General features: G+C 40.8%; 1 protein-coding gene across 1 annotated transcript in view; it reads left to right on the forward strand.

The window, feature by feature from the left end:
* Positions 1-13,813, forward strand: part of LOC125458633 (monocarboxylate transporter 8) — an 85,800-nt gene that overhangs the window by 13,021 nt on the left and 58,966 nt on the right. Inside the window, exon 2 of the mRNA XM_048544053.2 lies at positions 9,335-9,479. Coding sequence (XP_048400010.1) covers positions 9,335-9,479 — 145 coding nt within the window. The remainder of the gene's footprint in view (positions 1-9,334; positions 9,480-13,813) is intronic.

Genomic DNA, 13,813 nt, shown 5'->3' on the forward strand with positions numbered 1-13,813 from the left:
CATTTAGGAAGTTCCATTTGACAAGAACACTAGTGGACCTTTAGGAAGTCTCTAAAAATTAAATGGGTTCTTTGAGACATAAGACTATATTTTAAAACCTTCTAAATACCACTCAACACTAATATATGTAGCAAATGGTTGGTTTTCAAAAGTACTTTTCATTATTTAAAATCAGGTTGTTTAGTTTTTCATTTGGCAAAGTGCTTATATTTTGTGATTTATCCCAGTTTTACTCAAAATCATCAAATTTTTCCATGTTACTGTTCTTAAATACATTGAGGATGGTAGATTACAACTGTATAAATATAACACCTTGCATGTTGAAACTTCTTTAACACCAGTTTTTTTGAATTTTCATTGCTATAGTGTTAGCATTTAGTGCAACAACATTCCTTCTGTTACATGAGCTGTGAGATCTCATCTGACAATAAATGCAAAAATCAACAAGATTTCAGACTTTTGTTAATGTTATTTCCTGTGTTTTGATATTTTTGGATTCCCAATGAATGCTACTGCAGTAGACCTCATTTCCTCAATAGATGTACAGTGAAATAGCAAGGAGTGCAGGACTGTGGCATAGAGGACGCTGGAATGATTTTGCATTGGTAAGCCCTTAAAAAGAGACTTTAATCTATCTGCTCAAATAAATAATAACAATTATGACTATTCTTAACAATGCAGCAATTTAAGGTGCTCTATAATACTTGCAGCTCCACTTGGATGAAATAACATGAGACTCCCAGCTATCATTTCTATATTCTGTGAATCAAGGGATGTAGAGAATGGACAGGAAAGCAGAAGCTGAGTCAGCACAAATAGGAGGGTTTATTGAATGGTGGAGCAGGCTTGCAGGGCAGTTTGCTCTCATTAATTTCCTATTCCTTACCTTCTCATATTCTTCTCTTTGGACTTAAGTTATTTGAAACTGATGAATTCCCTGATTATTTTCTTGTAAAGCACTTTGGAATACATTATTATATTAAAGTTACTGTACGAATGCAAGTCATTGTGACTTCAAATTGCCCGTTGATAGCAAAGTTCTTTTGTGTAATATTCTGCTTGAAGATTGACCAGAATTTCCAAGAACCTTTTAACTTACCCACATAAGTCCCATCACTATTTTTTATTTGTTCCCAGGATATGGGCATTGCTGGCTGAGGCAGCTTTTATTGTTCATCCCTAATTGCTCTTGAGAGAGTGTTGGTGGTGGTGAACTGCCTTCTTGAACTTCAGCAGCCCTTGAGATGTCGGAACAGGAAGGGAGGGAGTTCCAGGAATTTGACCTAATGACAGTAAAGGATTGGTGATAAAGTTCCAAGTTGGAAAGGTGAGTTATTTGGAATGGAACTTGTAGATGGTATTGTAGTTCCCATGCAACTGCTGCTCTTGTCCTTCTAGGCGGTAGAGGTCACCGGTCAAAAACTCTTCCAACTGTCACAGGATGGAACAGAGACAATTATTTACGTGTTAAGTTCAATTTCTTTGAGGCTCCAGAGCATTTGGACCTCTTTCACCCCATAATAGGCCCATTTGTGTCTATCTAGAAGCTCGTGTGCCTCAGCATCCATAGGCTGGATCCCAGCTGGGCTACAAATCAGGAACTGGCAATACAGGCAGCCCCCGTTTTTGAGGCTGTTCTTCATGTTATTGGCCTTGTAAAGAATCAACTGAGGTACTGAATGAGAATTCCTGGAACCTATGGAGTCATCCCACAACTGATTCCTGTTCTTAATACTCCCTATCAAGAAAAAGCACTTTTTCTTTCCAATTTTCTCTATTCTATTCTTGCAGATTAACTCCACAGCTACCGGAAGACTTTAGCTCCCAATTCCAGCATCCATTTTCACATCCATTCGCTGCTAAAGATTGCTGACACTTCACGACTGGAGCCAAAAGGGAAAACATTTATTTATGATACTTGGAGCTTAAACTTTGTGCATCTTCACAGCTACTTCCTACAATACTTTGTTTTATGGTACCATATTGCTGTCATATTTTCGTGTCAGCTGTTACGACTATAAATTCCCGTATCCACATTTACATGAAAACTGTGGCTGTTGTGTGGAGGTAGTGTCCCTATGGCAAGTGAGGAGGCCAGGGTTCAAATCCCACATGCTCCAGAGGAGTGTAGTAAAACCTTGAAAATGTTGATTATGTAGGCACTGGAGATAGCCAATCAGCTTCTCAATTTTGTTCCACCATTCAGTCAGACCTTGACTGATTGCTCTGTATCCTTTACAGACCCCTGCTAGTTCTGGGAGTAAATAAATAATTGTTTGAACAACATGGTCACTGGAGACTTGCCTCAATGTGTACTTGTCTGTGATACTATTCAGCCTATTTACAGACAGTGAAGCCAATTAGCCTTTGTTTAATATTTGTATTCAGTTGGTCATTTATTTTCTTGTACTAAGATGAGGCAGTCTAACTTGCTGAGCTAAGTCATATTAATTGCAACATAGTTTTGACGGTGAAAATACAACTGCAGAATTGGGAAAACAATCTGGATTTGTTTAAATTTATCTTTTTATTCTTACAAAATATTTTTGCACTAAACCAAAGCCTGAAAAGAGTTAAAAGCAATATAATTTTAAGGAAATGCTGTTTCTACTGTCTTATAAAGGAGTGCAGAGCAAATTGCTCTAGTAAAAGTATGATAATAAATTACAAATAAAAGATTTATTAAGTTTTGTGAAACAGCATGTCTTGAGTAGAAGATTAACTTTCTTTTGAACCTTAAACTTTCAGCAACATCACTGAACTGGCATTGCATAAGTCTTGCATCAACCCTTGTTGGTCATCCTTCCCCTTTTGACTTTGGTGTTTGCACAAAATTGGAATTAGATCATTACCATCGGGCAACCTGTCCTCGCTTAAGCCCTGGTTCTTATTATCTCTGCGTAGGTTTCGCAAGACTTCTGCACAATTCCCAGAGTTGATGAAAGAATGTATCCACATGAATACCTCCAATTTAGTCTAGTAGAGCTCAGATCTAGGTAGCACTGTTTTAAAATTGGGTGTCACCCTTTCAGGACCAAGGTGAGGAGATTTTTTTAACTCTAAAGGTCCTGCAACTTTTGGAACTCTGCACCCCAGAAGGGTTTGAATGTAGGGGGGTTCATTACATAGGTTTTAAGACAGTCCAAAACAAATGGTACAGTCTATTATGAAGAATTTGATAATATGAGAATATCAACAGGCGTAAGATAAGTTAACATGTAATCATGACAAGCTTAGAGATTATTGAGGACATATTTGGACTAGAATAGATAAGGAGTAACCAGTAGATGTGGTGCATTTCAATTTTCAGAAGCTGTTTGTAAAGTCCCACGTAAGAGGCTATTGTGCATAACTAAAGTATACAGCACTTTGGATAACATACTGGCTTGGCGTGAAAATTGGTTAGTGAACAGGAAACACGCTAGGAATAAATTGGTCTTCATTTGGAACGCAGGTTAGTGAGTGTCACAGGGATCAGTGCTTGGGACCCACCTATTCATAATACATGTCAGTGACCTGGATGAGGGAATCAAATGTAACATTTCCAAGTTTGCTAACAACTCAAAACTAGGTGGGTTTGTGAATGGCGAGGAGAATGTAAAGAGGCTTTAGGCTGATTTAGACAACTTGATTGAGAGGGAACATACCTGGCAAATGTGGATAAGTATGAAGTTATCAGATTGGCAGAGTATCACTTAAACGGTGATAGACTGGGAAATGTGCATGTACAAATGGATGCCCTTGTACACTGATCAAGAAAGTAAGTATGCAGGTGTAGCAAGCAGTTAAGAAGGCAAATTGTATGTTGGCCTTAATTGTAAGATGATTTGAGTACAGGAGAAAGGATGTCTTACTTCAGCTGTCAAGGGCCTTGGTGAAATCACTTCTGGAGTAATAGTTTCCTTACCTCAGAAAATATATACTTGCAGTCAGGGGAGTGCAACAGAGGTTCACCAGACTGGTTCCTGGGATGGCAGGTTTGTCGTGTGAGAAGTGATTATGTTGACATGGCCAGTATTCACCGTGTTAAGAGTTTAGAAGAATGAGTGTGAATATTTATTGAAACAATTGAAACTGTAACCAACTGGATGTAGGGATGATGTTTCCCTTGCACTGGGCAGAACTGGAGGGGAGGTTGGGTCAGAAAGAGTTGCAGTCTCAGGATATAGGGCTGCTGATTTTAGACTGAGATGAAGAGAAATCTCTTCGCTCAGACGGTGGTGAACCTTCAGAGAGAAAAATCTGTTTCTTAAAAAAAGTTTGGAAAGGAACATGCTGGTCACACTGAAGCTCTGTTTTGATGTGCATGAGATAGGTGGACAGACCAGAGTATGTCATCTGCAAGTGTTCTTTCTGGACCTGTGGAGTTCTTGGCTACAAATGACTGTGTAGGCTAAGTCACTGAATGTATTTAAGAAGGAAATGGCAGGATTTTCTGCCCCTTTGGATGGTGTGGGTGGTGACTTGAAAAGTGGGAAAATATGCCGTAAATGAAACAAAATTAGAATCTCAACTTTTGAAGAGAAGAATTCCAGTTTTACCCTAAAGCTTTAAATGTTGAGTTTGGAATCCCATCAACAACTTAATTAGATGTAAGTGCATGGAAATAAATATCCCAACCCACTTCAGTGCAGTTTCCATTTCTCCTTCGCAAGAAACTAGATGATGCAAATTCCTGACATGAAAGTCCTGGTGATAGCCTGGCAGTACCTTGCCCATGTTTCACTGAATTCTTGACCACATAGTCTCTGCAAGCCCCTTGCACCCTATGCTTCTCCACCCTTTGTCCATGCAAGTTTAGCAACAGTAAGCCACCAACCTCAGCTTGCCTGCTGTCTGACAAACTTGCTTCAGGACCTCACTTTGGATCTCGGGGACATGAACAAATTGCATGTTTCTGCAGGTCACTTTGCATGCAAGGTCACACATGCATCTGCACAGAATACATCTTCTGCATTGGTCTTTTCCCTGGGATATGGGCATTCAAAGCTAGAGGGCGTAGTTTTAAATTGAGAGGGTCAAGATTAAAAAGGACCTGAGGGGCAACCTTTTACACAGAAGATGGTGCGTATCTGGAATGAACTGCCAGAGAAAGTATTAGATGCAGGTATATTTAGAAGGCATTTGGATAGGTAAATGAAAAGAAAAGGTTTAGAGGGATATGGGCCAAATGCAGGCAAGTGGGACTCGTTTAGTTTGGGAAACCTGGTCAGCATGGACGAGTTGGGCCAACGGGTCAATTTCTTTGCTATATGATGCTAAGACATTTGTAGTGTGCTTTAACTAGTATGCAACATTGGTGAAGGTGCAGATATTTATTAGTATGACCTTCAGTTTTCATCCTTAAAATGTACTTTTGAATTTACACTGTACTTCTCGGTTCATGAACTTCTGTCAACAGTAAGAGACAATGGTCTGCTTAAAATTTCTGATTAATATAACTGTTTTACTTGCACAACTTCATTAATAATATGTTATAGAATATAATTAAGTATTAGTTTCAAAAGAATAGACCTGAATTATTACTAATTGCCCTTCAGTTCTTCAAAGGAGTAATGACAATGTAACTTACTTTCATTTTTTCAGCATTCAGTTCCTTCACGTTTCTTACAACTTGGCCCAACTCTTTCTCATAACTTACCTTTCTCTTGGCTCATTTCTTGATTTACTTCATTTCGTGACAACACAATTTCCTTTAATGTGAAATGGAACTCCTCTGTCGCTATAGCTAAAGCTTTCTGCAGATTACAAGCTGAGTTAAATTCCAAACACTTCTGTCAAACGCTTAGCTTCTCCTCAGCAACTCTCCAAAAACCTCAAGGTGTCCAGAGTTTCAAATTTTTATTCCATATCTGAGGAAACTCTTGTAACCACTGTTGTATTTTTGGCCAGAATGTTTGACAGGCTAGTTTCCTGGTTAAGCAAGGTTGCAATTTTAAAATGTATGTCCTTGATTTCAAACTTATCCATGACCTTGCCCCTCCCTAACACTGCAATCACTTGTAACCCCACAAAACTCTATTTTCTGTGAATCCTGACATCTTGTGCACCCCATAAATCATTCCGATTGTTGGTGGTCATGCCTTTGGCTGCTAAGGCTCTTTTTGCTCTTGAATTCTCACTAAATCTTTCTTTCACTCCGCCCTTTAATACGCTCCTCAAAATGTCAACAACTTTGACCAAGCTTTTGGCCATCTTCCCAACAAGTCTGGGTGTCAGGTAGTGCTTAATAATATGCCTGCAAGGTGTCTTTGGTCATTTTATGACATTAAAGGCACTAGATAAATGCAAGTTGTTGCTATTAGTTAAAAATAGCCTGTCAGCTCAAACTTCCAAGTTATGAAGCATCATAGTCCTGTATCAGGTACTTCCTCCAAGAAGTGAGAAAAGTAATATTCAGATCTACTTGTGTTGATAAAGATGTGCTTAGAGCTTTTTATAAAATCTAGCATTGGCGAGCTCCTTGGCTAAGCATTTTTTTAGTTTCCAATTGAAAACCATTGCTTCTTGAATTTTCTTGCAAATGCATATTTAAAGATCCATTCTTTTTCTCAAAGTGCTGAAATTCCTAACAAGTTGCATGTTACAATTTTATCTGTTTAAAAGGCATTTAATTTCCAGTTAACTTTGATTTTGCATGATGTATGTTTTTGTATTACAATTGCCTTGTCAGTGCAATCCGTTTTGGTCACTTCAGGATAACGTGAAGGACCGTCTTAACTAATTCCTGCAATCCAACATGTATACCTTTTTATGAACAGATGTCAATTTTAAACAAATACCTACACAGTAGAGACTGCAGCCTACAGCTAGGAGTGGGATGTACGACAGATGCTCTTTTGGGACACACTGAAAATTATCCAAGAAGAGATTGGGACTTTGGTACATTGGGAGCGCATAAGTAGTGAACATTTGGTAGCATTAGAATTTCAAGCTGCATGAGCCAGCTGGGCAACTGCTCCTGCAAGTTCCACTCGAAATTTCAGGTTGGGAGCACGAGTGGAAGAAATTTGCACTGGGATATGAGCCAGAAAAGTTTAAGGGCTGCAGTGTCTTGAATGAAAAAGGTAAGCCTGTGGAAAGTAATGCCGTTCTGTTAAAAGAAGAGGTTAACGTTTTGCACAATGATGGACTTGTTCCTTACGTGAAGAGAAAAACCATTCAATTAGAACAGTGAAAACAGTCAGAGCTGATTATTACTTTGCCTTTGAAGTCTTCGGAAACACACACATTCCTGTTGAGCCTGAGCTTTTTCAAGAAGTTGGAAGCACTTTGTGCAATTAGTTGATGAAATACTGTTAAGCTCTGGAGACAGCATTCCCCTTGAGCCCCAAGGGATTGTTGTGCTCAACAATTCATGCGAGAGTCTGAAATGAATACAGATAATTGCAGCTATCTGGGAACTGTGCACTTGTCCTGTTCGTGGTTTAGGAATTGAACTTCTTTGTGGTTTAGTTGTGTGTGTTTTGAAGTAGTTTATTGACATCCCCAAAATCCAACTTTGCATATAAAGTTTTGGCACAGAATTTGTTTAAAAGGCTGTGAAAGGCAGCAAGTCTTTGCTATGCTTTGGACTGACTGGAAACTTCTGGAACCTCAACACCAAGGCTGTCATGTATGCCTCTTCAATTGAGATGCCTAACAATGGCTTGTTTTAATACCAAGGCTGTAGTAACCAATAAGCCTTTCTGAAATAACACGGTCCAGAGCTGTATGAACACAGCAGGCCAAGCAGCATCAGACGAGCAGGAAAGCTGAGGCTCTTCTCAGAAATCCAGGCCTGAAACGTCAGCCTTACTGCTCCTCTGCTGCTTGGCCAGTGTGCTCATCCAGCTCTATGCCTTGTTATCTCAGATTCTCCAGCATCTGCAGTTCCTACTATCTCTGAAGCCTTTCTGATATCTTGAGCGATGATGAGGAAACTACAATTTGGCCTTTCAGCCTTAGCAGCTTCAAGAACAAAGACTGGGCACCTTGCTTCTATTTGTGCTCTTATTTACCTCTTTTTACTTTGTTTAAATTTCACAAATCAATGTGAACTACAAAATCTACTGGCTTCAAGGCAACAGGCTCAACGTTCCTGATCTGGCTACCTATTATTGTACTCTTTGGTAGAAATGTGTGAAATGAAGATTAGTTCATCCTTCACTGAACCAACTCTTGATTAAAATAGTATAATGTACAGTACATGTCCTTCTCAAAAGGCAAGTTATAATAGATGAACAACTAAGTAAATAGGAAGCTTGACATTTAGTTACATAATTCAACATTGTCCAAAGCCCACAAGGCATATTATTAAAACAGCCTATTTAAACACGTTATTAAAAGCATCTTACAGACCCAGCTGCAAATTTCCCAAGGACAGTAAGTAAAATGCTGCATGACATTCATTGCATAACTTGAAGCCTAAGAAAGTTTTTGGTTTTTTTTTGATGAGTTGCTGTCTCAGACTGTTGTGCATAAAGCCATGGGATCTAAAGATTATTTGATATAGTGGGTTTTTACATTGAACAGGAAAGCTATTGGCTGAATTTCACCAACACTTCCTTCCATCTTCTCCTGCAATGTAACATATGCGGTATCCTGCCCAATGCTCTGCACACTAAGACCTCCACCCCGACCAGCCTTCACTGATGTTTCACTCCCAAATAAATGCTGCCTGAATCCCCTGCTGTGATTCTTCATCAAAGTTTGAATCTGTCCCATTCCTCTCTGTCCTCCACCGTTGCATCCAATGTACTAGCACTAATCTTCACCTTGCTACATATCCCACTTTTCCTCAAAAACAGCATTAAGCGGTAGCTGTTGACTATACCTTTGGTCACCTGACTGCTGTCTAATTCATTTTCTATGTGCTTCTTATCTGTTCCCTCTGTCTTTGAAAAGCAACTAGGAATATTTACAGATGCAGTTTGTTGGTGTCATACCACCCAGAAATGAATGCCACATTGCACCAATAGCGTCGGAGCAGCCCATTTATTCGGTCTTACTTGCCTGACCTGCCAAAATCATAACTGACCACCTCACATTGTCCCCATATTTCTTAATTCCATTAATGCCCCAGTGTCGTGAATTTACTCACCACTTGAGATCTGCAGCCCTCGGGGTAGAGAATTTCAAAGACTCACAACCTTTTGAGTGAAGAAATGGCTTTCCATCTCATCCCAAATGGCCAATCCCTTAATCTGTGACTTTGAGCCCATAGGTTCCGCAGCCGGGGAAAATATTTCCAGCAAATGGTCCATCTGTGGGGCGGTGAAGACATTGTTTGGAGGAGAGATAAAATCCAACAAATTGAATTAAAATTATGTTCTTGTTTACTTTTTCCTTGCAGCATGGGTAGGTGCAGTCTCAATGGGGATGATTTTCTTCTGTTCTCCAGTAGTCAGCATTTTCACTGACTGGTTTGGATGCAGGAAGACAGCAATGGGCGGTGCAGCAACGGCTTTTATTGGACTTCTTTCCAGCTCCTTCACAAGGTAAGAGTGCATTTCTGTCTTAATGCATATTCTACATATACATGTGCTCTTAAAATTAGTAACATTTACTAAAGTTTAATGTTGAAATGTGAAAATCTCTTTCATTAAAAGTTGATTTAGGCCTGGTCAACTGCTTTGATACCTGGACGTATGATGGCATCCTGCAAAAGGTCTGGGTGTCGCTGGAAGCATCAGGGTTAGCCGGGCGGAACTGTTTTCAGTCTGACCTTTTATCTTTTGCTGCACAGGCACCTGATCCTACTGCATTTCATCATACATTATCCAATCCACTTCCATTCCAACCAAACTTTGTATTTGAATGCCTACCCTGGGCTTAAGTGATTTGTTGTTAGTTGATATAAATTCATGCAAACCCTTTAATGTATTTGTCTTTTGCTGCTTTCTATGCAAGTTGTCATTCACAGACAGCCCATTACTCACTGTAATGTCACTCTTAAAACCAGCTACCAAGGACTGCATTAATGTAACCTGAAAAGACTTATATTTTAACCTGTATTTATGCTATCCAGCAGTAATATAATGGGATCATTTACTCAATTAATGCAGGAGAGTTAGACGCACAAGCCCATTTTTTTTTCCTGTTTTGTGTTCCCACATAATGATGCTCCAGTGTTCTTTTTCAGGTACCAAGCTCAGACATTTGACGGTGAAATACAAGTGATTACATCTGTTTTTCACTAATATTAAACAACTTTAGAGTGTGTGGAATTGATGGTAACAGAGTAATGTGAATTGAGGAATGATTAACAGACCAAAAGAAGAGAATAGGAAGGAACAGATCATTCTTGGGATGTCACAAGTGAAATACCACGAGAGTCAATGCTGAGGCCAAAGTTGCTCTTAATTTATTATAAATTAGTGGAATGCAGGAACCATTTTTAATATTTCATAATTGACTGATGACACAAAAATTAGTGAAAGTGTATTTAATGATGAAGATCCAAGGAGGTTTCAAGCAGATTTGGAAAGGTAATATGATTGGGCAAGAACACAGCAGCCAGAATTTAACATGGGAATAGGTGTGAAGTTATCCACTCAAGAAAGGGAAAGACAGAAGGACAGAATATTTCTTAAATGGTGAGGGATTGGGAAGTATCGGTATCCAAAATGACCTGAGTGCCCTTATTTTCAGGTGACTCAAACGTGCAAGCAGGTCTCACAAGGGAGGCAGTAGTATATTCAGAGATAGCAAGAACTGCAATTGCTGGAATCAGAGATCCCTGACTCAAAACATCAACTTGCCTGCTCCTCTGCTGCCTGACATGCTGTGTTCCTCCAGCACCACACCGTGTTATCTCAGGCAATAGTATATTGACCTTCATTACAAGGAGATTAATTTGAATATAGGATTAAAGAGCTGAAATAAAAATAGGAAGTGATGGAGAAACTCAGCAGGTCTGGTAGAATCTGTGGATAGCAAACAAACAGAACCCCCTGTCTCCCTATTTATTTCAGAATCCCCTTCCCCTCCCCCATTTCTGAAGAAGGGTCCCGACCCGAAACATCAAATTTTCCTGGTCCTCTGATGCTGCTTGGCCTGCTGTGTTCATCCAGCTCTACACCTTGTTATCTCAGATTCTCCAGCATCGGCAGTTGCTACTATCTCTGACGCAATGAGCAGTTTTGTGTCCCATTAGGACTCACTCTCACTTTACTTATCTGCAATTTCCTCTTCTCCTAAGCAGCTGAGAGGAAGTAAATGGAGACAATTCCTGAAAGTCAGAGCAGGCACCTAAAGGCCCCAGATGGTAGCTTTCCCCTCCGTACCTGTACCCTGGATAGTGTCCAACATCTCTGCGCACTTCCATAGAGAATAGCATTGCACAAGTACATCTTCGCCACATTTTCCTGGCAGTTCTCCACTACATGTGGAGTACAGTTATCCACTTCTATGCTGCACTTCGCAGTGCACCAACAACATACTTTGCAATGCTGCCACTTTGTGCGCAGGGTTAGGCACCCAGTTCATACATCAGAGTAAGCTGTACCTCCAGGGCTGTTTGCTTGGTCTCTGAGTACTCATTCACTTTGCATCTACTTTGCACAGCATCTCTGCCTTTTCTTGCATTGCTTTTTTGAGCTTTGTGACCTCACTCAGAATTTAAAGTCTCACAATACTTCTGTCTTGCATTGTTTTAAGCACAGATACAATGCCAGGTGGCATAACATGATTGTGACCTGCCAGGTGGTGAACATGTTGCTGTGTGGCAACATGTTATGTCAATGCCACACCTACAGCATGTGCCTGCAGCTAACATGGCAAACACATAGACTGTGAGACGTAATCATATTCAAAGAGGACTGGTCCCTGGTCAAGTCAAGGGGGACTGTTGTCAGTAAGTGTGTCCCACCACAGTAAGCCAAGGGCAGCATCTGACGTCAGTCCAGGGGCTAGAACACGTGTGAGTCGGCTGTTTGGGGTAGGCAGGCTCAAGGGGTTCTATAATGTTACTGTCTGGGAAGTGGGTCATGGTCAGTTCTGCAGGTCCAGTGCAATCAGTCTGTAGTTTAGCAGTATTTCATTCAGGGAGTTGTGCAGAGATTAGTCACGGATCCAGTCACTCATTGGTCAGGGCTGTCTTTTCAAGTCAGTCACAGGGTGGGCCACAGAGGTCCAGGGTCAATCCTGGGGATCTGCTGACTGGAAGTTGAGGGAAGTTATCGGGGTGGCCCCTACAGTGAAAGGGAAGTCAATTATGGGGAGTGGAGGCAGCATGTTGGGGTGCAGAGGGGACAATAATTCTGAAGGGAGGTAGATCAACATGTAAGCGTGGGAGTGGGTCTCATGGTACAGTGGTAATGTCACTACCTCTGGGCCAGAAGGCCTGGGTTTCAGGTAAAACTTGCTCTGGAAATTTGTCTTAACGTCCAGTCACGTTAATTAAAATAGCTGTAAGGGTGGTAGTGCATTGGAGGACACGGGTTACTGTGGGAGAAGAAATCATCTATGGTCAACAATACCCTCGTTTCAACAGGGGCGCATTACATCACAACCGTTGGCATGGCAACACTATGTCTGGGTCTTAGGGAGTAATGGTGGGAGATGAAGATGTAAATGAAAGAGTTGGGAGGGAATGCGTGGAAGCTCAGAACTGAAGGAGGCGAGCAGGAGAGTGCAAAGAAGAAAGAGACATGAAGATTTGGGAGGCACATGGATTACCCAACTGAGCCAGTGCCTCCCTCTGCCTAGCATGACCTGCTCTGTCGTCTTTGTTCATTGGAATTATAGAAATGCAATAAAAATGTAAAGTGGCTATGACACACCCAGAATAATCAGATAATATTGTGTCTGAGGGCATGGGCTCTGCTTGTGAACAATGTGGCGCCCTTCAAGGAGTAATTGCATTAATTAGACCATTTCACAGCATAAAGTAAAGACATCTGTAATCATAGTAACCTGCACATGAGCCACACGTGTCCCACACAGTTGGACAATGCAAATCCTGCCCACAAGCAATCTTAACCAGCTCAGTGCTCATTATAGATTGATCATGGTCATCACTGCAAAGCAGAGATAATGTAATCTAACGTTAGAAGTCTCACCCACAGGCCAGAATTCATAAAAGACAAAATCTCAAAGTCCAAGATCTCATATGCTGCTCCAGGATTACTTCTTGCCTTGAACAATATGTATTTTACAACATATTCTTGTAAGCATCACTGCCTTTCTTGGGTGATATGGAAGTGTGGGGAGTGTTCAGTAGTTGCACCACACTTACAGTCATACTTACTCTATTTGTGCAGCATTCTTTGTGCTACATTGGAATAATGTCCAGCAAGTCAGAGGTCTGTGCTGAAGCATCCCATCATATTCCTTGTCGGAGTCCTTCATCATTTGTTGTATGGAGGATTTTATGAAATTATCATTTGTGTGTGATGCAAAAGCTGATGCTCACATAACTAAGAACTTGTTCTGTTTCAGATACTCCCGCACACAGTTTCATTGACACAGGTTCATGACCAATGGATACGGCCACATTAGATGTCTTCGTTTCTGTGGCTACAGTGCTATAGAGGCACAGTAATGGAGGAGGAGCAGGTGTACATGTAAGGCCAGCACTAGCAGAAACCTCCAACTTCTGCTGAACAAGGCCCAACAACACTCAAAGTTGGCACCATCCAGGACAAGGCGGTCCTCAATGACATTACATCCACTGTCTCCACCACCGACACTCAGTAGCAGCAGTTGTACTGCAGAACTTCACCTAGTGTGTTTAGGAAGCACCTTCTAAACCTACAATCACTGCCATCTAGAAGGACACAGGCAGTAGGTATACAAGAACACCAACAACTGCAGGTTTCTGACCAAACCA

This window comes from Stegostoma tigrinum, chromosome 15 (assembly GCF_030684315.1).
Source record: "Stegostoma tigrinum isolate sSteTig4 chromosome 15, sSteTig4.hap1, whole genome shotgun sequence".
In the NCBI taxonomy this organism is placed as follows: Eukaryota; Metazoa; Chordata; class Chondrichthyes; order Orectolobiformes; family Stegostomatidae; genus Stegostoma; species Stegostoma tigrinum.